This window comes from Marmota monax, unplaced genomic scaffold (genome assembly GCF_021218885.2).
Source record: "Marmota monax isolate L192 unplaced genomic scaffold, Marmota_monax_Labrador192_F-V1.1 WCK01_AAM20220418_F8-fsc00011, whole genome shotgun sequence".
NCBI classification, from domain to species: domain Eukaryota; kingdom Metazoa; phylum Chordata; class Mammalia; order Rodentia; family Sciuridae; genus Marmota; species Marmota monax.
The window spans coordinates 17,727,411-17,754,733 of record NW_026693082.1 but is presented as its reverse complement, the minus strand read 5'-3'; the positions used below and the strand labels follow the sequence as shown (position 1 = coordinate 17,754,733).

Sequence of the window (27,323 nt, the reverse complement as noted above, 5' to 3'; positions counted from 1 at the left end):
TCTCATCAATAGAACATTATTTAGTAACACAACTATAGAGAAAAGTCAGGTTATTTAACTCAGAACTAACTTAAATTTAGGGCTGCAACATAGAAAGCTGTGGAATTAAATTTTGTCTGAAAAAGATATCTTTCGTTAGCATTTACAGGCAGGCATTCTTAAAAATTTAAAAATACAGGCTCTGAACAGCCCCGGTAGAAATCTGAAACACAGTAGTACAGGTTAGTGGCTGGAAGGCGGGACTAGAAGTCCCATCTGAGTGACTGTGGAAGAACCAATCGGAAGCCCGCGAAAGTGTGGGAGGTGGGACCAGGAAGCCTGCTCTTCTGACCAGGCACCCCATGGTTACCATGGTGATGCAAACAACATGGAGTCCGCTGCCCATTTTCGGGGCAAAACTTTTCCTAGCCGATTGCATTTTGATTGATTTTGTCTGCATTTTCCCCCGCCTGGCCAAGATCTTACTGCGGTAGCAGCTTGTTCTGTCTCTGCGACCTGCGGTTGCAGCTCGTGTACATCCTGCATTTTTTTCTGTGGCACGTGGGTGCTCCAAAGGTTTTTTAGCAGCAAACGCTAGCATTACCATCAGATCTTAAGTTAGTCTGTGTTTGGCATTTAGGTCAAGTAATTCAAGGATTAAAAGCACTGTTGGCCGCAGGGGCTAGGACCCCATAGCGAGCAGCAGCGGCTAAAGTCTCTTGTCCCCAGCGGCTCAGTTACAGCCATTCTGATTCATAGGACAATCATGTAGTAAAAAGGTCCGTACATACTTTCTGAGTATTGACAAAAACAATAGAAAATTGAAACTTATTTCTCTCCAGGTAAACATCACATTTTCTCTCCCTTTTTTTCACTCTCTTAGCACAAACTTCTAGAACATAAAGGCCAAAAAATATCTCTTTTATTTTTTTTAAGCTTTTTTTTTTTTTTTTTTTAATTAATTAGGTTCCAGTAAGAAAAGGTGGGAACAGGCACCTTTTCTGGGCCAAAGCATTCATAATAATCTTAATAATAATAATAATAATAATCTTCATAATAAGTCTCCTATTCTAAGCCATCTTTTACCATCAATGGTCCCTTCAAGGGGAAACCATAGACACAATTCTCCTATGTATGAAAAGAATAATTTTAAGTCCTTTTTCTTAACACGCGCCCCCCGTGTCTTGAGGGCCTCCTTGAGGCCTGACAAAAACAACTCATGTGACGAAATTGCTTGTCCCATGGTGGGTCACTCACCTTGCGTCGTCCTCACTCTCCTCCTGGATCTGTCTCTCGGTCGTGTCTGCCGAGGCGATCGCGCGCTCCCGCTTGGCCAAGTCTTCCCGGAGGACGGCGTTCCTTCTCAGTCAAAGGCTGGAGCACACAACGTTGGGTGCCAAATGTCCCGTCCGGCAGGACACATCAACGTGGGCAGCGAACATAGATGGGGAGGAATGAAGGGACAAGAGACACGGAAGGTGACAGCAAGACAAAAATTCTGATCAAGCTGCAAACTTTTATTGTTCACACAGGGGTATTTATATGCTGGGGATGGGGAAGCTCTCTAATCAACAATTGCTGGGTGTGGGTGGTAAAACTGCCAGGTGCAAGATGTCTGATGATCCTGATAACCGCAGGATGTTCCAGGGAGATAGGTAGCTGCAGGGTGCCTCCCAGGCAGGATGTCTCCCAGGGGGCTGTCAGGCTAATCTTTGAAGGAGAATTTCCTTCTAGTCCTTGACAGTCGACCGGGTCTATAGGTGGTCTTTTATTTGGATCCTGGGTTTGGAGAAAAACCACCAAGGGTGATTGGGAGTTGTTCTGGTGAGACCTCTCGGCCCTGGGTCAATCTGTTCGGCATCAGCCCCTAGGCAGTCTCCGCTGGGTGCCCAAGGGCCCCAAGGGCCTCTATGGGCTCCTGCCCCTAGGCTTACCCAGGGGTGGTGACAACCCCCTGAGCATAACTGTCCTCTTGACTGGGTGATACTAGAGACTGGGGGATGCCCCACCTCCTACATCTCACCACGGGCGGCTCCTCCTCCTTTTCCTCCCATAGTCCCCTAGGCTGCCTCCTGGCTAACTAGGTTCTCTCTCTCACCCTGGACCTAAACCACCCAAAACTTATCCCCTTGTGCTACCAGATCCGGCCTCAATATCCTTTGGACTCTAAATGGCCACTTAATGGAACTCTAGATCCCAACATTATCAGGGATCTTTTCAACTATTGTGAGCATTTGGGAAAAACGTAAAGAGCTAGCATATGTTCAGGCCTTCTCTCTACATTCTAAGCCCTCTCTCTGCAACTCTTGCTCTTCTGCACAAGTCTTCTCAGCTCTCACCTCCCCTACGCCTGTTTCCAAAGGGACAGAAGATCCTACTCTTCCTCCTCCAACTCAGCGGATGAGCCCTCACCATACCACGATTCTCTTTCTGATGAAGCTGCCCCACCAACTGTCCTCTCAGCCCCTCCACCCTTCTCTCCTCCTGCCACACTGTCACGGGCTGCCACTGCCCACACGAGGTGGCTGGGGTAGATCCTGTAATCCGGGTTCATGTGCCTTTCTCTTTGTCAGATCTTTCACACATAGAAAAGCAGCTTGGGTCCTATACTTTAAGCCCCACCACATATATCAAAGAGCTTCAACATGTGACTCAATCATATGATTTGACCTTCCATGATGTCCATATGATCTTGTCTAACACCCTCCTGCCTGAGGAGTGCAGGCGAGTTTGGGAACAAGCTAGAAATTATGCAGATAAGGGACATCAGACCTCCCCTGCCCATTCGATTGGCACTGACGCCATCCCTGATTGGAACCCCAACTGGGATTATCATTCACCTGGGGGAGTAAACTAGTAGGAACCAACTCCTTACTTGCCTCATGGCAGGACTTAGAAAGGCAGCCCATAAGGCTATCAATTATGAAAAGCTCCAGGAAATCTTCAGCATTTTCAGTCCGCCTGACACGGCTTTATTACAATATACTAATCTGGACCCTGAGACTCCAGATGGGAGACAACTACTAATGACCTACTTTTTCTCCAAGAGTTTCCCCATTTTAAGGCCAAATTAAGGTGCCTCAAGAGAGGGCCCCTAACTCCCCAAGCTGAGGTTCTGGGAGTGGCCTTTAAGGTATATAATGGGACAGACGAGAAGGCCTGGAAGCAGAAATGCTCGCTCAAGTCATCCATCGGGCCTCAGCATCTGTCCATGGTTCCACTGGCCCAAGGAAGGGTCCCTCGGGACTGCCCAGACCCTGTTTTAAATGTGGTCTGATGGATCACTGGGCTTGTACATGTCCCAAGCTTTGAATGTCTCTGAGCCCTGGTCCTAAATGCCATCAGGAGAGATACTGGGCTGTTGACTGTCCCCGAGCCCATAGCGACCCCTGGCCATTCAGCCCTTCTGGTTCCCCTTTCCAGCTCTCAGGATTGGCTGCAGAGGACTGAGGAGGCCCAGGCCCCCATCACCCGACCACTACCATCACTCCACGGGAACCCAAGGTAACTCTGCATGTGTCAGGTAGGGCTGTCTCCTTCCTCCTAGACACCGGGGCTACCTAGTCAGTCCTCAAGGAGTTCTGTGACCTCTATTGTCAGGGTAGAGGGCAAACCTTACCAGCCCTTGTAAATTCCTAGCTTTGTTTATGCCTTTGGCTCTCTAGTTTCACCCACTCCTTTTTGGTCGTTCCAGAGTGCCCTGATCCCCTTATGGGAAGGGACATCCTCACACAGTTGGGAGCCACGCTTTCCTTCTCCCCTCGTGTGAGCTTCCATCCAGACTCGCCTGCTGCTCTCCTGATCCTCACCCTTACCTTAGGACCATCCCTTATTCTGTCTGCCAGAGCCTTCCCATTACCCCCTTCCAAGATGGACCCTGCTGTGTGGGATTGTCTCACACCATGAGCTCATTCACATCTGTCTCAAAAACCCCCTCCGTTTTCTGGCCCAATCACAATACCTGCTCTCCCTCATTGCTGCTGCTTGTCCCTCTGTTTGCAGAGCAGCCTCGCAGATTCCTGACAATAAACCCGCTTCTTACCCCAGGTGGTGTGTGATCAGTCCCGTGCCACTTTTGTTTCATTGATGCCAGTGACTGGATCAAGTTCTCCCATCAGCTTTGCTCTCCCCTCTGGGGACTTGAGCTGCTTTGGGATCCTGGCCTGAGGGCCCAGGACAGTGACCACACACCTTCTTCCATTCACCTAGTGCTCATCTTCACCGACTACTCGGCCGGCCTCATTTGGGTAAGTGACTTCGCCCTTGCCCTTCCCCTCCCCTCCTCCTCACAAGTCAACCTTCAATCTTCATAACTTTTGCAAGTGCTCAGGAAAATGGAAGAAAATCCCTTATGTGCAGGCTTTCTCCCTTCTCCACTCTAAGGAAGTCGTCCCTTTGCTCCTCTTGCTCCCCGGCCCAGCTTCTACCTGCCACTAAAGTGCTGGATTCCTCCAGAGACCCTACTTCTAGACAAACAAGGGACCCAGAAGTCTCCTACATTGTAAAGCCTTAGGCTGCAATCTCCCTGGCCAAGGCCACACTGAAGCTAACCTTGAAATACAGAGGAAGACTCAGCAGGCTTGATAAGAGGCCTAAGAAAAAAAAGAGAAAAAAAAGAGGGGGCAATTTAACTTTTCCCTTGGCTACAACACAGAAGAATGACTGACTTCAAAACTTTCTCTATCTTCCTGATCTCACAGGCCCATTTCACCTTTAAGGGGCTGAAAAGCAGGAATTTGCTCTAGGAGTCCTCAGACCACATGCTGGGGCCAACCTTTATCCCTGTGGCTTATCTATCAAAGGGTCTTGACCCTCCTGGTCAGGGATGGGCCTCTTGCCTAGAACATAGGCTGCAGCCTCTCTACTCATTAACGAGTCAAAGAAACTCACCTTTGGGGCCCCACTCACCATCCTGGCTCCCCATCACCTAAAGGAACTGGCCACCTACACGGGCTTACATTCCTTACCTCCATTGCCTTTTGTCTCTACAGGTGTCCCTGGTGGGAGATCCCAGTCTTACCTTTCACACATGCTCACCTTAAAACCCTGCTCCTCTCCTCCCCGCTTCTCAGAACTCTTCCACCTCTTCTCCTCTTACCCATTCATGGATTGAAACTCTGGAGGAGTTTCTTCCACATCCCTCCCACATATAGGAAGGCCCTTGCTCCAGGCAACATACACATTGTTCACAGATGGCTCCTCCTTCCTTCAGGAGGGAGTTCATAGGGCAGGTGACACCCAGAGGCCCTCTCTAGCTGTGTTTCTCCAAGGTCAGAATCCCCAATCTTCCTTCAGTCTCTGAGAACATGAGGGTACTACAGAACCATGACTTCTGCTACAGGACTTCCAATCCCTCAACAAAATGGGCCGTCCAGCATAGTCCAGCACCTCCTGGCCATCACCAATGCCTCAATGACACAATGCACCCCTACCAAGGGTCCAGACACCACCTCTTCCCAGCAGGAAGAAGCTCCAGACGATTGATCTACTCCTGTTCTTTAAGAGCCCAATAACAAAGAAGGAAGGAATGTAAGGTCCTTGCTGAACATCTGGATGGCCATCTTAAGTGACAGCCACCATCTTAACAAAAAGTTTGGCTTCCCCACCCAAGGACTTTTCTGAGAAAGGCTCACACTCCCTCATACCGCCCCACCCTTCACCAGCCACATTAGGACACGCCCAGCTCTAGTCCCTGAGCCTGCCCCATAGAAGTTGCAGGACCCCAAGCCTGTATCGCCTCTCCCCGTCTGTGGAGAGATGGCTCTATTTGTCAGCTCTGACAATCTCTGGTGTGTGTCTCTGCCTGGTCTTGTCTTTCACTCCTCGCTGGCTCAGTTCCCAGTTCCTCACTTTCCTTTCAGCCCTGATATGGTGGAGGGTTCCCCTGATTCCTCAGGGACCTTCAAAGAGCACGTCCTTTGAACTGGCTAGGTACTGCTCGGTCCTTGCAGAAGGACACAGGACGACACTGCACTGAAGGCACTGACATCAGGAGAGCCTGGAGCCACCTGATCTCCCTCCTATGTCAGTTAAAGTCAGCCGCAGTGCAGAGCAGAAAGGGCCATGTTCAAAGCATGAAGTGGACGCCTGTTACAAGGCCATCAGAACCTCAACTCGGCCTTCAAGGCTCTCGCCCCGCCCCTCCAGGTGTCGACACGCCCTGCACCAAGCTCACACCTCCTTCCTGGCCACCACATGCTTCACAGCCGTGACCCTCACATGGCTCCAGAGCTCACTCTCTGCCTCTTGGGAGGGAGATGCCATAGGCACAGGGGCCGTGAGCCGGGCTGTCACGTGCTTTATTCTCTTTGATTCCTACTGTAAAGGACGATGGAAAAGCTCCGTGTAAACTCAACAAACCAAAACAACCGTTTACCTGTCCGAGATTTTATTAGCAGGATCTTAGCGGTCAGTCGCAGAAATGAAGGGGAGGGGGGAGAGAGAGGAGGGGGGGAGAAAGAGGAGGGGGGGAGAGAGAGGAGGGGGGGAGAGAGAGGAGGGGGGGAGAGAGAGGAGGGGGGGAGAGAGAGGGGGGGGGGAGAGAGTAAGAGGGTAAGAGAACAAACACGAACAGGGTATTGATATTTATGGGCTTAACGCAGGATGAGGAGGAGCAAGGCGAGTGGGCTGTTACTTCTTCATTGGCTGAGAGTTCGTGCCACTTCAGGGATTGGAGATGCGCCATTCAAAGTTCGCGCCATTCACAGGGATTGGAGGTGATGGTTCACGCGCCTTCAGTGCGTCATGGACCTGAGCTCCCGGAAGAGAAGTGCTCCGGACGCCATCTTTACCAACACCCACAACAATCCTGTGAGGCAGGTCCTTGCCCCACCCCCCCACCCCCCCCACCGCTATTTTCCAGGTAGAAAACTGAAGCGCAGAGATTTTTGAGGTCAAATAGCTAGTAGCAGAGCCAGGATTGAAATCTGGGTGTGGCTGTGGCCCAAGTCCAAGCCATTCTGTTTGCTTAGCACAAATGTCTCATGAGTAGATGTCATTGAAAAGGAACAAAAAAGGTCTGAATTCCTTGCAGTGGAAAGGGACAGTAAGAGGACATGCTAATAATCCCCTCCCTCCCCAGAGCACCTGTGGTGGGTTCCCACCACATTGGTTCAGATGAGCTGCAGCACATTTCCAGAAGTCTCTCTTCTGAATGTAATGAAGCAAGTCAGGTCAGACCTGAGTGGAGAAGAGAGGTGGGGCTGCTGTGGTCACAGCTGCCCCATGTTGTCACAGACCTGCTGGGTTCCTTTGTGGACCGGGTTTCCTGTTCCCTTCAACCTGCTCTCTCAGCTTCTCCCAATCCAGGCCCAGCCGGGGTCCCTGAAGTGAATGGTGCTGCTGTTCTATGGGTCAGCCACTAGTGACCGCTCCACTCCCACCACCACCCCACATCTGCCCCCTATGGTAACTCCAGAGTGTCACTCAGTGGCTCTTTTCCTTGGATACATCCCTAACCAGTAGGGAGAAAGAGTTCAACTGGTGTTAGATGAATGAATAGATTTGTGTTTGAGTATTTTGGCTACTTTTTTTTTAAGTTTTGAATTTCAGAACTACAATTAGGTAATTTTATTTTTTCCCAACCTTCCCTAAAAGACAAACTATTAGTGTCTATTGCAACATGTTTTCCCAAAAGACTCATATGATCACAGTGTTTTATTAAAAAAAAAATATTTCCTAGTACCTCCCCTTTCCCTTCCCCGGATCTTCTACTCTACTAGTCTCCCTTCTATTTTTAAATTGGTGCAGTATAATCATTCATAAAAGTGGATTGATTGTGATATATATTTGTACATGCACATGCAATCAATAATTTGATTGATTTAATTCCCTAGTACCAACCTCCCCTTTTCCTCTTTTCCTTCCTTTTCCTCAATTGCCCTCCTCTACTGGTCTCTCTTCTGTTTTTGTGAGATCCCTTTCTTTCTTTGATCTCTCTAGCTTCTGCACATGAGAGAAAAAAATATGGAACATTTTGCAAATTTGCATGTCATCTTTGCACAGGAGCCGTGTTTATCTTCCTTATGAATTTTGGTATCACAGAACCCAGGGGTGCTTAACCACTGAACTACATCCCCACTCCTTATGTTTTGAGACAAAAGCCTCACTAAGTTGCCAAGGCTGTCCTTGAACTTATGATCCTCCTGTCTTGGTCTCCTGACTTGCTGGGATTACACTTGTGTGCCTACAGCTGTGTCCTTCCAATTTTTAAGGATATGCATTGCCTAAGTGAGCACTGGTCACAGCATTTTAAAATAACACAGATGGCTCACAATGCAGTGATTAAATGATGTTATATTGAATTAACTGGTGGCAAAGGGTGTGACTTTGTGTTTGTGGTGACTTTACTCTAAGGTAACTGCACGTCCTCCTTCTGGAGGAGGAAGTGATGAGGGAAGGAGGTGGCCCAGGAGGAATCTGATGTACATTCATCATGACCCTCAGCCTCCAGGCAGCCCCATGGCTCTGGGTCGCTGAGGAACGTGAAATGGAGGAATGGCTGACCAGGCGTCAACCGGTCCTATCAGGAAATCTAGGCTACTGTAATGTCCAACTGATGAAGCAAGCCAAGAAAACACAGCAAGTGCAGGATTGCAGTCTGAAATCAATGCCTGCCTCTGTGGAGGACAAGGATTGCTCAAAATGATGGAGAAATTCAAGATCAAATGCCTCTGCCCTACATTGAGGTCTAATTTGATTTTCCAAACATCAGAAAATCAAGTGAAAAGTTCTTGAATGAATCTAACTTCTAAACTCTTTCTGCTGAGTTACCTGGTAGGCCTGGCACCTGGATTCCCTCTTCTTGGGCCATGAGGAAATGAGGTACCTGTTCCAGGTGGGGAGAGCTGAACAGCTGAGGAACTGAGTAGGAGACATGGGCAGCAGCCTGGACAGGTTCCCCGACTCGGACTTTGGGGTCAGACCTGACCTTGACTCAGTGTCAGCTGTTTGGGAGCATGCTATTGATGCTCTCTGAGCTCCATGTTCTCTGTAAAGTGGGGACTTGACTGAGCCATCTCAGGGTTGAGTGCAGGCAGGGCTCATAATTGCATTCTGCTTTGCCTTTAATCATGGTGTTGGGTAGTCGCTAGGTGCATGGCAAGGTCACAAGTGTTCTTTAAATTACTTTAGGGTCTTCTTTAAACTACTATAAAAATGGCTGAGAAAGCCAAAGGGTGGGAGTTAATTTGTAGAAAATAAACAGAAGCCAAGGAGCTAATGGGATAATACATCAAAAGAAAAGGATTAGTGGGACTAACTCTTGACAGGGGCCATTGAGGTTAGTGTAAAGCTAAGAATTATGGCTATGGGTGTCTCTGTTTGTCTAGGAAGGAAGGTTCCTTTAATAGCACAGGCACAGTAAGATAATGTCTGACCGGCTATTGACCCCAATGCCCACACTAATATGGGATTGACTTATAGATAAAGCAGGATGGCCAGCATGACAGTTCTGGAGAGGACCCACTAAGGTCAAAAACTCCACCACCTGATTGAAGGAGGATTGAACACTGATTGGCAAAGAGTACTGAAGGATATGCATTGCCTAAGTGAGATCTCCAGGTAAACATCAAACAGTAATAAATTTGAAGACAGCATTGTCACCTTTGTTGTTGCTTGGAAATGACCTCTCTCTCTCTCTCTCTCTCTCTCATTCTCTTTGCTTGAGCCTCACTTTGTTTGTACTGTACTTTATAATAAAGTTTTCTTGCATGGCTTTTGGTGTCTAATTAAATTTTCTTTTGTTGGAACATAAGAACCAAGGTTTGGAGTTTCAGCTCTCGGCTTTCCTATGACAATTGTAGCCACAAGCCAGCATTTTTCAAACTTCAAAAACACATCACCTTGCCAGGCATGGTGGCTCATGCCTGTAATCCCAGCAACTCTCAGAGCTGAGGCAGGAGGATTGCAAGTTCAAAGCCAGTCTCAGCAGATTAGTGAGGCACTGAGCAATTCAGCAAGACCCTGTCTCTAAATAAATTTTTTTTTTTAATGAAAAAGGGCTGGGGATGGGGCTCAGTAGTTAAGCACCCCTGGGTTCAATCCCTGGTATCAAAAAAACAAACATCACTTCCATGTTCACATCCGTCTTCAACCTGTTTTGCTCTTCGAAGGCAGACTGAGTCTAGCTTTTCAAGCTCTCCTTATGGTGTGGGTTTCAGACCTTTATCTGTGAGTACTCCCTTAAGTGCCCCGAATCTTCCTGAAAGAACACCTACACAAAGATGGTGACTATTTATGGCAGATGAATAATGTTCTTTTGGATAAAGTAGAAAAAGAAATAAAAGACATAAAATATTAATTTCCTCTAATATAAGAGACTAGCAAGACCTGTGAATGAAAGAACTATCTTTTCACATTAAAAGCCATTCTAGTTATTTTTTAATTCCATTTCCCTTCACATTTTCACAGTCACTTCCAGGTCTTGTGCAATTTCTAGGTCTTGTGTAATTTCCAGACTCCAGTGTGTCTCACAGCAGCTGTGTCTCATGGGAAAGGCGTGTGATGAAGGTTTTGAGATGCGTACAGCCCCTCCCTGGGTGTACATATTGCCCCCACCCCTCCCCAAGCCATCAGAGGATGAGAACCCATGAGGACGGGAACCAGAACCTATTTTACAAGGGGTGTGTGCTGCCCAGTCTTTTCTCCAAGAGCAGGGCTAACCTTTGGGCAGACGCCTGGCTGTAGCTGAGAGCCCTGTCCTAGAACACTGTGATCTCAGTCCCTGCCGGCCTCACTCCAAGACCTCTTGGAGCCTTCCAGGCAGCAGAAGGGAGAGCACCATGTAGTCCCCAACACCCTGAGCCTTCTTAGTTCTGAAGGGTCTAGAAGGATGAAGAAGGGAAAAAGAGCAGGAGTTGGGCTTCCAGCCACTTTCGGTCTCTATCTAGCACATTCCATTATGGCTGGGATAGTCAAGCTGCTCAGAACCCCCATGTCCTCAAATATTTCATGGGAATGAGTCTCAGCCACAGTGAGTATTGATAATGGAATGTGTAGATTTAGTGTCAGGCAGGTGGCACTTGGTTGTGGGCAGTTATCAACACTTGGCTGATGGAATGTGCACCTGGTCTCAGAACCCCACCAAGCCTGGTTCAACCTCAAGCCTGGGGCCTTTGCTGTTTGGAGCAATGACAAGAACACAGCGGCATGACCCACACGTAGAGGAATGAGACCGACCAGTGTGTGTGGGATCTTTTTATTTAGTCAGTCTTTATTTAAACATGTGCTTTAGAAATAGATTATTAAATATGACCTTTTCAAAATTCAATTCTCACAATATTTACAGTGATCTTTGTGCAAACAGTTTGACGGTAAGCTTCCTGTTCCCCTTTTGAGTTAATAATTTACAAACTCACATCACAGCAAAACCCAGCTACTTCATTTACCATGTGGGAAACTAGTTTTCTTTTTGACAGGTACGGAGTAACGATAAGGGGACACTAGGGAAGAGCTAACTCAAGCCCAGAGAAAATAAAATATTTTCTTTGTAAAAATAAATTATAATAAAGTTTTAGTTTTCAATGAAAAACATGTGTCCCATGATGTTATGTAACATCATTAAGCAACCAAATACATTTCCAATGGTTATTTCATTTTCCTTTAAAAATATTTGCACTCATCTCTTTTAATCAAATAAGCAAACCCAGAAAAGCCAAATTCTAAGGGACTTTGGACTTCCAGGGAGTGTTATTAAAATAATGTGACTTCAGTGACCAGAAAACCCAGGTCCTCAGGAGCTGGCACAGACCCTCTTGCTGGCACATGCCAGAGCTGCTATGAGAAGGTGTGGCAGGTCCCACCCAGACCATCTGCCTCAGGGCTCCTGTACCCCAGCCAGGAAGGGACATGCCCTGCCAGATCATTCTTCAGGTACAAAATCTACCAAGGGCACTGATCCTAGACAACGCATTTCTTTCCCCTCTCTGGGTGGAGAACTCTCTGGCTGAAGGAAAGAACACAGCACCCAAGTTTTGTAAAATTTGAGAGTTCCCATAGAAGGGAACAGCTCATGATTTAGAAACAGAATCATAGAAAACACAGAGTAGCCATTGTACCCTTCATGTTCTAGAAATAGCTTGAAAATTTAATTTTATATATTTGATGTCTGAAAACAAGTCATAACATTTAAAAAACTTATTTATCTTTAGTTTCTAGACCTTTCAAAGGAACATAGATTAACTCCTTAATTATCCTGGAATGTAAGAGAGCATTTGGAACCAAAGTTTTTAGATTTACTTTTTCACAGAAGACTTCTTAATAGTGACAGAATGTCACAACTGGGGGAAAAAAGAACCTTAAGTCATTTGAATTTTTTTTTTTCATGTATGAATCATTTGCCTTTCCATGGGCCATATCGCCTGTTGGTAGAAGTCCCCTACTGTGACCCTCTGGACCTATGGTTTGTACCCACTACAATTCCAATGCAATGATTTCTACTCATTTAAAAATACACTGTCACCATAAACATTCATTCCATAGTGACAATTATGAATGAAATACTCCAATCACTGACCCTCCAGAAGTCAACATGGAACAGCAGTGACTTTGTCTGGAACCACCTGTTTGCAGTTCTCCTGTGAGCAGGTCTGCCCTGTGGGTCCTTTATATACATCACAGCCCTTGTTGACCCACCCTGATCCTACTTGGTTGCTCCCTGCTGACCCACTGCAGCTGGAGTAGGTGCCATGGGTTGGGCATGGGATGGAACGTGGGACAGTGAGCAGAAAGTGAGCTGAGAGGTGGGAAGCCATTAATTATAGTCAGCATCCTGGGCAGGGCGTGGTATGTAACCAGTGGCAGAGCACTCGCCTAGCATCTGCAAGGTCCGGGATTCAATCCCCAGTCCTGGGTGGGGTGGGGAGATGACAATGATATACAGGGCAGAGACAAAAGCACACCCAGGACTGACACCAGTCGCCTTGTCCTCTGGCATCTTCCTGCACCTTAAGAAATCTGCTCAAGTACAGATGGGCAGAAGGATTTCCCACATCCTGGCCACACCACTAGTCCCCCCACCCCACCCCACTCCAGGACTCCAAGGAGCCTGACATCTGAGCTCCTCTGTGATGACTCATCCATCAACTTCTAATACAATGGCTCTGATTTCACATAAATAATCACAGACTTAATTAAAATGAATATATTATTCTAGATTAATTTTTTCCATTCAAATGTTTATATTCCATCCACCCTAAACAAGTAGTTAAGAAAAAACAGGCACCTCCAAAGCCTCCCCAAGAATGACGACTTTTTGATATGACATTGTACGATCTGGGCAAAGGGGACACATGACCATGGCAGGAAACTGTCTTCAGGGGGCCGGTTTCTTCAAGTCTCGGATCTGTTTAATCAGGTAGTTCTTCTCATCGGTGAACTGCTCGTCATCTGTCCTTTCCTTCTGAAAGCTGCTCAGAAACTCAATGAGTTTGGGTTGATTTTTTAACAGAATCTCCACAATAGGCTGGGTTTTGTGAGGACTGGCCACAAACACCTGAAACACAAGGAGACGAGAACCTAAGATAGGGACCCCACGCCAGGGACCCTGCAGACCCTCCTTAAGTTTCCTGTGTTACTTGTGTCATGAGCATGAAGAAAGCCCCTGAGGATGCCTCCTTACTGAAGATCAGCACGTCACCTGGCCGAGCCAGCTCTGGGCAGCTCACCTGGAGCACAGCAGAGCGATCCTGGAATATTTTTGACTTTTACTTTGTTTTCATTTTAAATATTTGCTTTGAACTATGAAATCTTCCAAACGGAATACAACAGACATTGACATACTCACTGGACAAACTGAACAGGTTTTGCCATTTTGCTTTGAATCTTTCTTTTTAATAGACATTAATAAAATATTACAAATGGAACCAAACTCTTGCCCTTCCACCTCTCCAACACCTGCCCTCAGTAGTGAGCTACCATTCCCAGGCACATTTTACTAATTTCCTCTAGACAAATACGCATGTGAACATGAGCTGCAAACAGTGTTTGAATATGCTCATCATTTTATTTTTTGAAGAGATAATGTACTCAGGCAGTCTCCCTGTCTCCTTTCTCCCCTGGAAGGTACCAATGGCACTGGTTTCTTAGAACTTTAAAAGTGACTTGCTGGATGAGGTGGGGCAGGCCTGTAATTCCAGTGGCTGGGGAAGCCAAGGCATGAGAATTGGGAGTTCAAAGCCAGCCTCAGCAACATAGCAAGGTGCTCAGCAACTTAGTGGGATCCTGCCTCAAAATTTAAAATTATACCAAGGGCTGGGGATGTGTTTCTGAAGTTAAGTGCACCTGGGTTCAGTCCCTAATTTAAAAAAAAAAAAAAGGGTCCCATCTCCTAGAGAATCTAAATCAAGCAGACCTGGTGCGGGGGAGATCTGACATTCTGTATCTTCATAACATTCCACAAAGATTCTTATGCACACTCCTGGTTGATACCTCAACCTCAGGTAAGGACTAGGGTTGTAGCTTAGTAGAACAGCGCTTGCCTAATTTGCTTGAGACCCCTGGGTACAATCCTCAGCAACCCCTCCCCCTCAAAAAAAAATCCAAACCCCAAATAAAACAACTCAGTTACAACACAAAGGAGAGCAACAACCATAATATCAGGACACAATAACTCAAAACTAGTATCAATTGGTGCAGTGGGGAAGCAACTGAGAGGCAGAGTGCTTGTCTAACAAGCATGAGGCCCCAGGTTTAATCCCTAGTACTGCAAATAAATAACCAAACAAACAGAGGTATCAGTGCACTACTCTGTAACAGACACACTTCCTAGTTACTGTCACATATATAGCTGTTATGGGTTAGATATTAGGTGTCTCTCAAAAGCTCATGTGTGAGACAATGCAAGAAAGTTCAGAGGTGAGACAAGAAAATTCAGAGGTGAGACGATTGGGTTATGAGAGTTATTCTACTCAGTGTCTTAATGCCCTGGGTGGTAACTGTAGGCAGGTAGGGTGTGGCTGGAGGAGGCGGGTCATTAGGGCATGCATTTGGAGTATATATTTTATCCCTGGAGAGTGGAGCTCTTTCTCTCTCTCTGCTTCCTGGTACCATGTCCTTGGCTGCTGCTTTCCTCTTCCACACCTTTCTGCCATAATGCTCTGCCTCACCTCAGGGCCAAAGAAATGGAGTTGGCCATCTATGGACTGAGACCTCTGAAACTATGAGCCCCAAATAGACTTTTCCTCCTCTAAAATTATTGTTGCCAGGTCGTTTCGTCACAATAGTGAAAAAGCTGAATAAAACAATAGCTATATGACTAGAATACGGATCCCAGGTCCCTAATCCAGACAGACACGCTGGTGTCTTGTTCTAGGCTCTTGACTCCTGAAAAGGGCCAAGGGCCTCTGAGTGGCCCCTCTGCACCACCCGCCTGTCCTGCAGCCCCAGCAGCACACAAGCCGATGGGGAACGCACTGTGACGGGGCTTGGTTCTAGGGCTGTGGGTGCTGTGAGGTCGAGCCCTTAAGGTCCCCCCACTCCAGCAAGTATGGAGAATAGGGGGGAATAAAAGACCGCAGGAGCTTCCAAGAAACTGGAGATAACATTAGAGTTTGCACTTGGAACTGGAGGGCTCATGGTGTTGGTGGCATGTGGGCCAGTTCATGAGTCATGGAGAGAATTTTTACAAGTGGTGGCAACAAGAGGGAGTATTCCAGGTAGGGAACTGCGCCAGTGGAAACTGGAGATGGCAGGGATGGAGGCTGCGGGAACAGCAGAGGAGCGAACGTGGGGCGGACGGGGGCTCTGACCATGAGTGTAGTGCCCAGGGCTCTCCATGTTCAGATCCCACTTCTCCTACTTATTAGCAGTGTTTCCACAAACAAATGCTTTCCCCCGCTAGTACCAGGGACTGAACCCTGAAGAGTCTAACCACTGAGTCACATCCCCCTGTCCTTTTTATGTTTTATTTTGAGACAGGCTCTCCCTAAGTGAAAGGCGCTTTTCATCTCTAAGCCCCAGGCTTCGTCACCAGAAGTCAGAGGACCCCCACCTCGTGGGGCTGAGGAGGCTGCAGAGCACCAGCAGCGCGGGGTGGGTGTCCTGAAGCCTTCTGCAGCACAGGGACTCGTGACTGCAGGGATGAAGCTCTGACCTGGACTTAGGACCCTGTCCCTGCCCTATCACCCTCGTTCATGTCAACATATACGTGACGTGGCACTGCCCATTCACAGTCCCTACTGGTTATTTTCACTCCCAGGCTTAATGCTTCACACTCTTCAGAACGCTTAATCCACTCAACAGCCCTGAAGTATAAAAACTGTCACCCACATCTGATACAGGAGGACACAGAGAGGTTTAAGGAAGTTAAGAAGCTGGACCACATAGTGGTATGGTTGAAGGATGGACTCTGGGGCACCCCGCCTGGGTCCAAACCCTGGCACCACCACTTAATATCTCTATGGTCCTGCAAACTTCCTTTACTTCCCTGCACCTCAGTTTCTTCATCTGTAAAATGGGGATAAAGGACAGGACCTATGTGCTATCAGGCAACAGTGAGGCTTAATGAGAACACCACACTCATTCTCATACACGCGTTAGAAGAGTGCCTGGCACCCAACCGGCATTCAGTGGGCATCAGCAATCAGGATCAGTGCTCCTGCCAGGCTCACAGAGCTCATGAGGCCTAACGCTGGGATCAAAGGATGCTTGTCTCCATTTGTGAAAACTGAGAAAATGTGACATTTTGCCAGGTGAAGTTCAGAATTGGAAACCAAATCCTGTAAATCTCTGATAGCTTATTTGGACAATTTCTTTCTTTTTTTCTTTTTTTTTTTTTTTTTGTGGAACTGGGGATTGAACTCAGGACTTGCACATGCCAGGCAAGCGTTCTACCACTGGGCTACATCCCCAGCCCTGGCCAACTTATTTCTGAAATTGTGTTTTCTCTCTTTTTCCCCCCACCCCCATTCTCTCTCTCATATACATATGATATACATATGCTGTGTTAACTCTTTTTTTAAAAAATATTTTTTTAGTTGTTGACAGACCTTTTTTAAATTTATTTTTATGTGGTGCTGAGAATGGAATCCAGTGCCTCACACATACCGGGCAAGTGCACTTCCACTGAGCTTCAGCCCCAGCCCCCTCTATGTTAATTCTTGATGTTTCCGTAGTGTCCGTCAAAGGCCTTGGGTCTCTTGCTCACTCACCAGTTGCTAAGGAGTGCAGAGCACTCTTTGGAACACTGTGCCCCCCCCCGTGGTCATTAGTGGCTCACCATGGAACAATCTTTTGGCAGCCCTCATTGCTTATCTAGAGTAAGGCCAACCTTTAGCCTGCTGGGGACTCCTAACATAAAGGAAAAGGATCTCTCAAACTTCCACTTTGCAGGTCACGAGTGGCAAGAAGGAGCTGATCTTTGACCTTCTGGGCTATAAAGTACCCTAAGTTCCGCTGGGACAAAGAAATCAGAGGAGAAATTAGAAACACTGAGCCAGGCGTAGTGGAGCACACCTGTAATCCCAGCGACTTGGAAAGCTGAGGCAGAAGGATTTCGAGTTAGAAGCCAGCCTGGGCAACTTAGCAAGACCCTGCTTCAAAAACAAGGGTAGGGGACGGGGTATGTAGCCTGGTGGTAGAGCACCCTTGGGTTCAGTCCCAAGTACCATAAAAAAGATAAAATACTTTGAGACAAACAAAAATGAAAATAACATACCAGAACTTAGAAGATGCACTAAAAGCAGTGATCAGCTAGAAATGTATAGACAAAAATGCCTATATTCAAACAGAAAGACTGAAAGATTGCAGCTCAATAACCTAACTTTACACCTTAAGAACTAGAAAAAGGGGCTAGGGGTGTAGTTCAGTGGCAGAGCACTTGCCTAGCATGTGTGAGGCACTGGGTTCAATTCTTAGCACCACATAAAAATAAACAAATAAAATAAAGGCATTCTGTCCACCTATAACTCCAAAAAAAAAACCCAAACCAAAATAAAACAAAAACAGAACTAGAAAAAGAGCTAACTAAACCAAAGCAAGAAAAGAAAAGATTAGAAGAGAGACAAACAAAACAGAGAAAAACTACACAGAGAATCAATAAAACCAAAAGTTGGTTCCTTGAAAAGGTCAACAAAATTGACAAGTTGTTAGCTAGAGTGACAAAAAGAAGATTCAAATTACGGAAGTCAGAAATGAAAGTGAAAACATTAATCACAACCTTATAGAAACAAAAAGGATCATGAAAGAATACAATGAACAATTGCATACCAACATGTTAGATAACCTAGATGAAACTGTCAAGTTTACAGATATACACAGAGATCAAATCAATAATCCAAAACTCTCAATAAAGAAAACCCAGGACCAGATGAACTCACTGGTAGACTCCACCAGACACAAAGAAAAATGCACACCAATATTTCTCAAATTCTTCCTCAAAGAGGAAGGAACACTTCCTTATTCCACAAAAATACCTTGATAACAAAAGCAGATGAGAAAACTACAGATCATACCCTTTATGAACAAAAATGAAAAAAATCCTATCAAATATTAGCAAACTAAGTCCAGCAGCCTATTTTAAAAAATGACATACCATGACCAATCCCACTGGGTGAGATGAGGTCACAGAGGGATGGAGACCCCTGGGGTACTTATAATAAGAAGTGGGGACTTTGGTTCCAGAGACGCCTAGGGATGTAGAGAGAACGGCATGTGAGGAGGGAGATAGAAAATGGAGTGACTCGGGGACAGGTTAAGAAATGTCACGGGTGCTGGCAACCAGCAGAAGCTGGCAGAGAAGATGCAAAGATTCCCCCTGAGCAGCTCCTAAAGGCACTCCTGGTGACACTGTGACTGTGGACTTCTGGTCTCCAGACCTGTGAGAGAACAGAGCCTGTGATGCTGTTATGGCAGCCCTAGGAAACTAACATATCACATCAATTGAGTGAAGGAAAACCATACGATCATCTCAATGAATATAAGAAGAGTATTTGATAAAATCCAAAACAATTTCATGACAAAAAAATCCAACATAGGACAACTGGAACATAAGGAAGAATGACATTGGGCCCTCAGCTCACACTCTAAACAAAAATTTAATTCAAAACCAATCAAAGACCTAAATATAAAAGCTAATAAAGCTTTCAGAGAAAAATATTGCAGTACATATTTGTGGCCTTCAATTTGGTCATGGTCTTAGATATGACACTAAAAGTACAAGCAACTAAAGGAAACAGAGTGGATTTCATTAAATTTTAAACCTTTGTGAAAATAAAGACACTATTAGGAGATAAGTAAAACAGAAAACCCACAGAATGGGAGAAAGTATTTGCAAATCAAATATCTGATTAGTGCCTTGCATCTAGAATATATAAAGAACTCTTACAATTCAACAACAACAAAAACAATCCATTTAAGGGGTAAAGGACTCGAATAGACATTTCTCCAAAGAAGGTATTTCAATGACCAATAAGCACATGAAAAAATGCTCTAGTCATTAGTCATTAGGGAAATGTGAATCAAAACCACAATGAGAAATCTTTTCATACCCACGAGGATGGTCACAATTAAAAAAATAAAACTGACAATAACAAGCGTGACAAGGATGAAGAGAAACTGGAACCCTTCTTTGCTGGTGGGAATGTACAATAGTGTAGCTTCTGTGAAAATAGTATGACATTTCCTCAGGAAGTAGACATTGAATTACCATATGAAGGAACAATTCCATCCCTAAAAATGGAAAATATATTTGTTCAAACATAAATTTGAGTTCTATTGCCTGAAGCAGCACTATTCACACTAGCTCAAAGTGGAAACAGAGTACCCATCAGCTGAAGAACTGATATTCACACAATGGAATATTATATGGCCATTAAGAGTAACAAAGGACTGGTTGATCATACAACAACATGGATTTGATTCTAGTTATGTAAGATATCCAGAATAAAGGCAGATCCATAGAGCCAGAAAGCAGATTTGTGGTTGGCAGGGACTGCGGGTAAGGGAAAATGGGAGGCACTGCTTAATGAACACAGGCTTCCTTTTGGAGTGATGGAATGTTCTGGAACTACACAGTGGGGATGGTTGTACAACTTTTGTAAAAATACTAAATGTCACTAAATTGTACACTTTTAAATGATTAATATAGTGAATTTCAAGTTATATGACTTTTACAACAATAAACTAAAATTGTTACGTACAAAAAAAAAAAAAAAAGAAAAAAGTCTTCCAGACTTGTTTACACTGTTACATAAAAATGCCTGACGTTTGAAGGAGACCTATTAGTATGTTGGGAAATCACACACTGGAGCCAAACTGTTTGCTTCTTCTGGTCATCATTTGTTTACAAGAGAGTTGCTGTGGCATTTTAGCTAAAAATTGCCTGACATTTTGTGGCAACTACATAAATAATTCATAACAGTCTTTATTACCTAAGTGGGGGGAAAAGATAAAATATATTGGATAAACTTAAGTTCTGTTTCAAAAATGTAGTGGAATTTGCAGACGGTATCATTGGATCAAGTTCACTTAACCCACATCCAGGACCATAAATCTAAGAAAAATGTTCAGTTTGTTTTCAAGTTTAAAAATTCTCCATATTTTTGGTTATTTATTTATTTATTTTTTATGGCTCCTGAACTCTGCTGCCTCTGAAGGTTTCTACTAACTAGAGGCGACTAGTGCAATCTGCAGGATGATTCCCAAGGGGCTGCTAGACGCTGAGGGGCCCAAGCCAAGGCCTGAGAAGGTGGAACTCTGCTAATTCAGGTGTGGGGAACTGAATCTTTTGACTGTTCTGTCTAGAATATCGTCTTGGTGTTCTCTCTGTTGTCCTCACTTAGATGCATTTTCAAAGTACCCCAAAACAAGTTAAAGAAATGAAAGTATCTATGACTACTTTTTAGAGTGCCATTTTATTGCCTGTGTCCCTTTGTTAATCTAACATATCTCAGAAATGTGCTTTATGGAGTTTACAAGCATGAAAATTTTGTGACCACAACTCAAATATTTTTAGTTCAGAAACTAAAGCTAAAAATATTTTGCTCTCAATTTTAAGCTTGAATGCTTTTTATGAAAACTTAAAAGGGTCTATCTCTTGCCAACATACTCATTAATTTCACATACATTGTCCTTTACCAAGAGTGATTTGAGCCAGACAAGGTATTGCAGGGTTCATCTTCTGTGTTTCAGGCATGATTGTCAATGGTGCATGTTGAAAGCCTGGAATGCTTTTTACATGTCACCTGAAAGTGACTTAAGTTCCATCCCATGAAAGTGTGAAATAAAACAATCCTATTTTGTTTTTTTGTGGTGCTAGGGATTGAAACCAGGGCCTTGCACATGCTAAGCAAGTGCTCTACCACTGAGCCACATTCCCAGCCCTAAAACAACCCTATTTTTACTCGAATGAATACAAATCTGAGTAGTAAATATTTGGAATATTTTGATACAATACTTCTTAGTTTTGATCAGAGACAGGTAACTTCTTTTCCTGTCTTAAGAAAGGACCTGACTGCTGCCTCTGCTACAAACTAGGTTAGTGTTAGTGTTGGTTTGCCCACACCAGGACTGGGCAGGTCCTCACCGCACAGCAAAGGAGGAATAAGACCCTGTGAGGAAAGTTAGGGTGGTGGCAGGGAAGGATGCTTTAAAAATCTGTAGAATCACCTGAAATCCTCCTCCTCACTGCCACCCTTCTTATCATCGCTGATTATATAAGTGAGATGCGTAGAAAACCAGGGAAATGAAGAAAAGCAAAAGGAAAGTAAAAACATCACTTACAGGGCCGGATGTGTGGCTCAGTGGCAGAGCACTTGCTTAGCAAGGGGGGAGGCCCCAGGTCCCATCCTCAGCATCTCCCTCTGCAAAATCACTCAACTTCTCTACCCAAAGGTAACCACGTGAATATTTGGTGCACGTTCTTTCTTTCTTTTTCTGTGCTCACAGGTATATGTAAATATATTACAAACAAAGTGTACCTAATGGTTTTTGACCTATATTTTCGCTTAACAATATGGTTTTACCATTTGCAGATTCTTCATATACTAAGTGAGGCCACTTGAAAGGCCTAGCTGACTAGGCCACAGATCTGGCCTAGGTCCTTGTGATGCCCTGGGCCTTGTGCTAACATTTTATGGAGATTGCATTCTTTTGTCCTTACAACAACTCTGGGAGGAAGATCCTTTTTGTCCCTACTCCCTAGGCAAGGCTCAGAATAGTTAAAACAGGATCCCCAGGTGACAGGCCGAGGACTGTGAGCCTCCTCCTGGGCTGCCCACTCTCCACGGAGGCAGAAATGTGCTGTTTGATCCAAAGGTTCTTCATTGCTTGTCTAGAGATGAGGGCAAGGAGGAGCAAAACTATAAGCACATTTTTCTTATCCTTTAAAAAAATTTTTTTTTAGTTGTAGTTGGACACAATACTTTTATTTTGTTTATTTATTTTTATGTGGTGCTGAGGATCGAACCCCGGACCTCACAAGTGCGAGGCAAGCGCTCTACTGCGGAGCCACAACCCCAGTCCACGTTTTTCTTATCTTTAAAACTTTTGTTTTAAGTAAACTAGTGGGTCAAAGAGACTACTTTTGAGTCTGTTTTCAGCCTTCTTTCTAAATTTTCTTTAAGCATTTTCAGAATTTTGACAGGCAAACGTATGGTGGATGTCTGGAAATTTCCTAAGAGATACAGAATACATTAATTTGTATTAAATAATTCAAGTTTTGTAGGTAGTTTTGTAGGGAGAAGAGAGTCACATGGTCTATATTTCATTGTGGTTTTGAAGTTTTCAAAAGTAGCTTTCTTGAGATATCTTTTTAAAATTCTTTGTTATTTTTTAGTTGTAGATGGACACAATATCTTTATTTTTATTTATTTATTTTTATATGGTGCTGAGGATTGAACCCACGGCCTCACGCATGCGAGGCAAGCGCTCTACCACTGAGCTTCAACCCCAGCCCCGCTTTCATGAGATATCAGAGTCCACGTACCACACAGTTCACCCACTGACACTGTGTTTCAGCGCTGTTTAGTGGATTCAGAGTTGTGCATCACCACAGGCAACTTCAGGACATTTTTATCATCCCCGAAAGAAACACTGTACCTGTTAGCTGTCACTCCCCACTCCCCATGCAAGCCCCCAGCTCCAGTGGGCACTGATCTACTTTCTGCCTCTGGAGACTTGCCAGTTCTAGACATTTCATACTGATGAATTCATCTCATGTGTGTTCTTTGTGACTGGCTTCTTTCACTTAGCATGGTGTTTTCAAGGTTCATTCATGTTGTAGCATGAATATAGTACTCATTCTTTTTATTGCCAAAACTTCACTAGGTTTTAAAAGGATTCAAGGATATAATCCCTGTAAATGTTTACCAGACTCCCTACACACAGTAAGTAATTACTGTTTAGTTAATTACTTTGTCATCAAATTACTATTGTCATTTCCCCCAATAAATCACCATTAATATCATCTACCATCTACATTATTACAAGGCATTAAGGAGATGTCATGTCATATTTCCCATCTGTTGAGTTGGTTTGTGTAGGGATGTTTGCCTCTACAACCAAGCAGTAAGCTTTCCTAAACATTTGCTATCAAATTTAAACCCAATAACTTGGCTGGGTGTAGTGGTACATTCCTATAATCCCAGTACTTGGGATGCTGAGGCAGGAGGATCACAAATTTGAGGCTAGTTTAGGCAAGTTAGCAAAACCCTGTCTCAAAAAAAAAAAAAAAAAAAAATTAAAGGGGTGAGGACGTAGCTCAGTAGTAAAGTGTTCTTGGGTTCCATCCCCAGTACCAATAAACAAACAAACCCAGTAGCTAGCTGGGAATGTGTTCAGTGGTAGAGTACATGCTTAGTGTTTTCAAGGCCCTGTGTTTAATTCCCAGTACCACAGCAAAACAAACCCTAAGAACTCTTTTTTACTTTATTTCAAAGTTTTATTTTGGCTGAAAAGATATTTTTTGCTTATTATTTCCAATTGTGTTCCATGATAAAAATGATTTTTCCTTCATTATGCAGATACCAATGCAAAGTGAGAAAATCTAAATGACATAACATAATAGGGCTGGAGTTGTAGCTCGGTGGTAGAATGCTTGCCTAGCTTGGGTTAGGCACTGGGTTTGATTCTCAGTGCCATATATAAATAAATAAAGGTTTATCCACAACTAAAAATGATTTTAAAAATAATATAACATAATAATATTGGATAATATGTTAGAAAAATGATATTATCCTCTGACCAAAGAAAGACTGTACTGTTACTTCTTTTAGTAATACTATAAAAGGTCTCTCAGTTTCCTCAGCCAAAAAGCGAGGGTGCTCCACCTACCTGACTTCAAGATGGGACGAGGAGTATAGGCCGTTTTGTCAGGGCAAAGTGCACTGGAAACTCCAGAACGTTAAATTGTTAGTTACATTGTTGTTACTGCAATTGCTTTGATATTTTGGAATTCAAGTCTGGAGGATCTATAAATTTCACAAAGTTGTGGAAATTACATAGGAAGCTATATATTTATTCCAAAATTATATGGAAAAGCAACTTAAATTTTTTTTCTAGTGCTGTGGGTGTAGCTCAGTGGTGGAATGCTGCCTAGCATGTGAGGCCCTGGGCTCAATCTCCAGTACCAAAGGAAAAAAAAAATTCTTCTTATTTTGGATAGCATTCACAATTATAAAATATAGGCAATGCTCGGTAAGCACACTACCACTGAACTATGCCTTCAATTCCTATTTTATGAATTTTTTAAAGAACGTATATTTAAAAATAGAAATGCAAAGTGAGGTCTTAATTATAGGTTTTCACTTTTCTCCCCTGCCTGTTTGTTAAATAAGCACAAGGGGCAAAATAAAATAAGATTAAATGAGGACCTGATAAAGCTGGCTATTCTACACTATTTAAAAGTTGTTGATGAAACATTAAGTTGATGCAAAAACTTCTTTTTTGAGACAGGGTCTTTCTATGCGGCTCAGGCTGGTCCCAAACTCTTGAGCTCAAGCCATCCTCCCGTCCCAGCCTGAAGAGCTGGGACAGATGGACACTACTTTGCTTTGCACTGTTTAATGACCTGGTACAATCTGGGGGAAAATGATTATTAAGTCATAGTCTATTCCTAAATTTACCGAATCTCAACTACTTCCCCACAAGTAGACTTAGATCTGGTTTATCACAGCCAGAGCAGCTGGTCTGCTAGAAAGTCAATTCCTAAGGAAATGAGCAATTCATGGTCACTCCTTCACCAGATTAATCTATATTTTACCTTCTTTGCAAAAAGACCACATGGAAACCATTATCATTCTAGGATCATTCTTTCTTTTTGGGTGGGGGATACTAGGGATTGAACTCAGGGGCACTTGGACTATTTTGTATTTTACTTAGAGACAGGGTCTCACTGAGTTGCTTAGTGCCTTGATTTTGCTGAGGCTGGCTTTGAACTCGCCGTCTTCCTGCCTCAGCCTCCTGAGCTGCTGGGATCATAGGCGTGTGCCACTGTGTCCGGCTGGCTTTTGTATTTTTATTTATTTATTTTTGTGTGGTGCTGAGGATCGAACCCCTTGCCTCACACGCGCTAGGCAAGCGCTCTACCACTGAGCCACAACCCCAACCCCAACTTTAAGAAGCTGGAGCAGAGCTTCTTGTTTTCATGGAAATGGCTGTTGTGGTCAAGTGCTGGATGAGTGACAGGAGTACACTGAGGACCATTTTTTGGCACTGGGCATGCCTGAGTTCCAGCAGCTCTAGGTGTGAGCCGGATGCCACAGACCACCTCCTTACGTGGTTTGGTGGGAAGTACCAACATGGCCCTTTGGAGGGGGAAAGCCAGCCAATAGCTGTTTCTAAGTTCATTTCTGGGAGAACTAGGACCACAGAGACACAGGTGGTCTTATGACCTAGCATCTTGGAACTAAACTTTAGATTTAGCCCTTCTGTTTTGCAAGGAAGGAAACCGATCCAGATGAATATATCCAAAGTCATTGCTAGCAACCGAGCCACAACAAAGACCCAGTACTCTTGACTTGCATCCAGAGCTTTTCTATCACACATACCTTCTGCTGATCAATTCTAGGAAACATGAAATATGATCTCAGTGGAGATACTGATCTTATCAGCAAGCTAATAAAAATGAGCCACTAATCATATGGCAAAGGATCTGCATTATAGTGTTCCATACTTTCTGCCCCTATACAGAAGGAGCTTTTTTTTTTTAATATTTTTTTTTTTTTTTAAGTTTTTGGCAGACACAACATCTTTGTTTGCATGTGGTGCTGAGGATCGAACCCGGGCCGCACGCATGCCAGGCGAGCGCTCTACCGCTTGAGCCACATCCCCAGCCCCAGAAGGAGCTTTGAGGGAAAAACTATAATAAAGAACTGTGAAAAAAATTCTAGGACTTGGCTGTTACTTTTTTTCTAAACAGCAAAATATTATTTTTGGGAAGTAAACAATCAACTTCATACTTCAGTTGGAAGGAACATATTTGGGGTCCAGAGTAGGCCCAGTTTACACACACACAAGTAAACAAGTGGTCAAGTATTTTTAAATGTACCTATTCTGTCCACTGATTAGATGATCCAAATTCTGATCTGTGGACTAAAGCAGGTTATTTTTATTTTGCCGCCAACTGAATCCTTCTATAACACTGAATTTTTAAACAAAATTATATGCAGCTTGTTCTCATCTCCAATGATAGAGTACACTTCTGTGGAAGCCGAATGGCGTGACCACACACAGCCTCCTACAACCCCTACAGTCAATGATTCCCGAGAAAGTCTGTCACTTCATAACGCATGGCACTTCCCAGTCCTACAGCACTGTTTTTATTTCATCCCATTTCTTTACTTTTAATGAGATAATTCTAACACAAAAAGAATACAGGGGATAACCTATCAGACCGCATGTCTCCACCAGCAGGTCTGTGCAAGTCGAACATTTTTGCCATGCTTGCCTTTTAATCAAAATATTGAAAGCTGTTGAATGCTTCTCCATAATATTACTCATGCTCTTCCCTACCCCTCTCCTGACATGCCTGCTGTCCTGAATTTGGTGTCATTCCACACATAATTTTTGACTATAACTGCATATGTGTAACTCCATATACAGTATTGTTTTCCATGTTTTCAAACTTTAAGTAAATTACTTCTTTTTAATGTTGGCTTCTTCCAACTAATCAAAAGTTTCTGAGCGTTAGTCACATCTCAGACCTTACTATCTGGCAGGATGGAGTCTCCTACCTCGTTCTTCAAAATTATGCTATTTCCACCATAAAGAGTTTAAAATGAGTTTATCAAGTTGTAGGATTCCAAAAGGAACTTATAAACTTAGGCTCTGAATTACTCTAATGGCCTTTTGGACAATAAATATATGGTGGCTGAAAGACTGACTACATCATTTTTTTTTACTGCTCAAAG

At 44.1% G+C, this 27,323-nt stretch overlaps 1 protein-coding gene across 10 annotated transcripts in view; it reads right to left on the bottom strand.

Moving 5' to 3' along the window:
- Nucleotides 1–11,160: 11,160 nt before the first annotated feature.
- Nucleotides 11,161–27,323, bottom strand: part of Cab39l (calcium binding protein 39 like) — a 130,708-nt gene continuing 114,545 nt past the window's right edge. For all 10 annotated transcript variants that reach the window (XM_058582564.1, XM_058582565.1, XM_058582563.1 and 7 more), the window contains one exon: nucleotides 11,161–13,471. In XM_058582564.1, coding sequence (XP_058438547.1) covers nucleotides 13,292–13,471 — 180 coding nt within the window. In that variant the 3' untranslated portion in view covers nucleotides 11,161–13,291. The remainder of the gene's footprint in view (nucleotides 13,472–27,323) is intronic.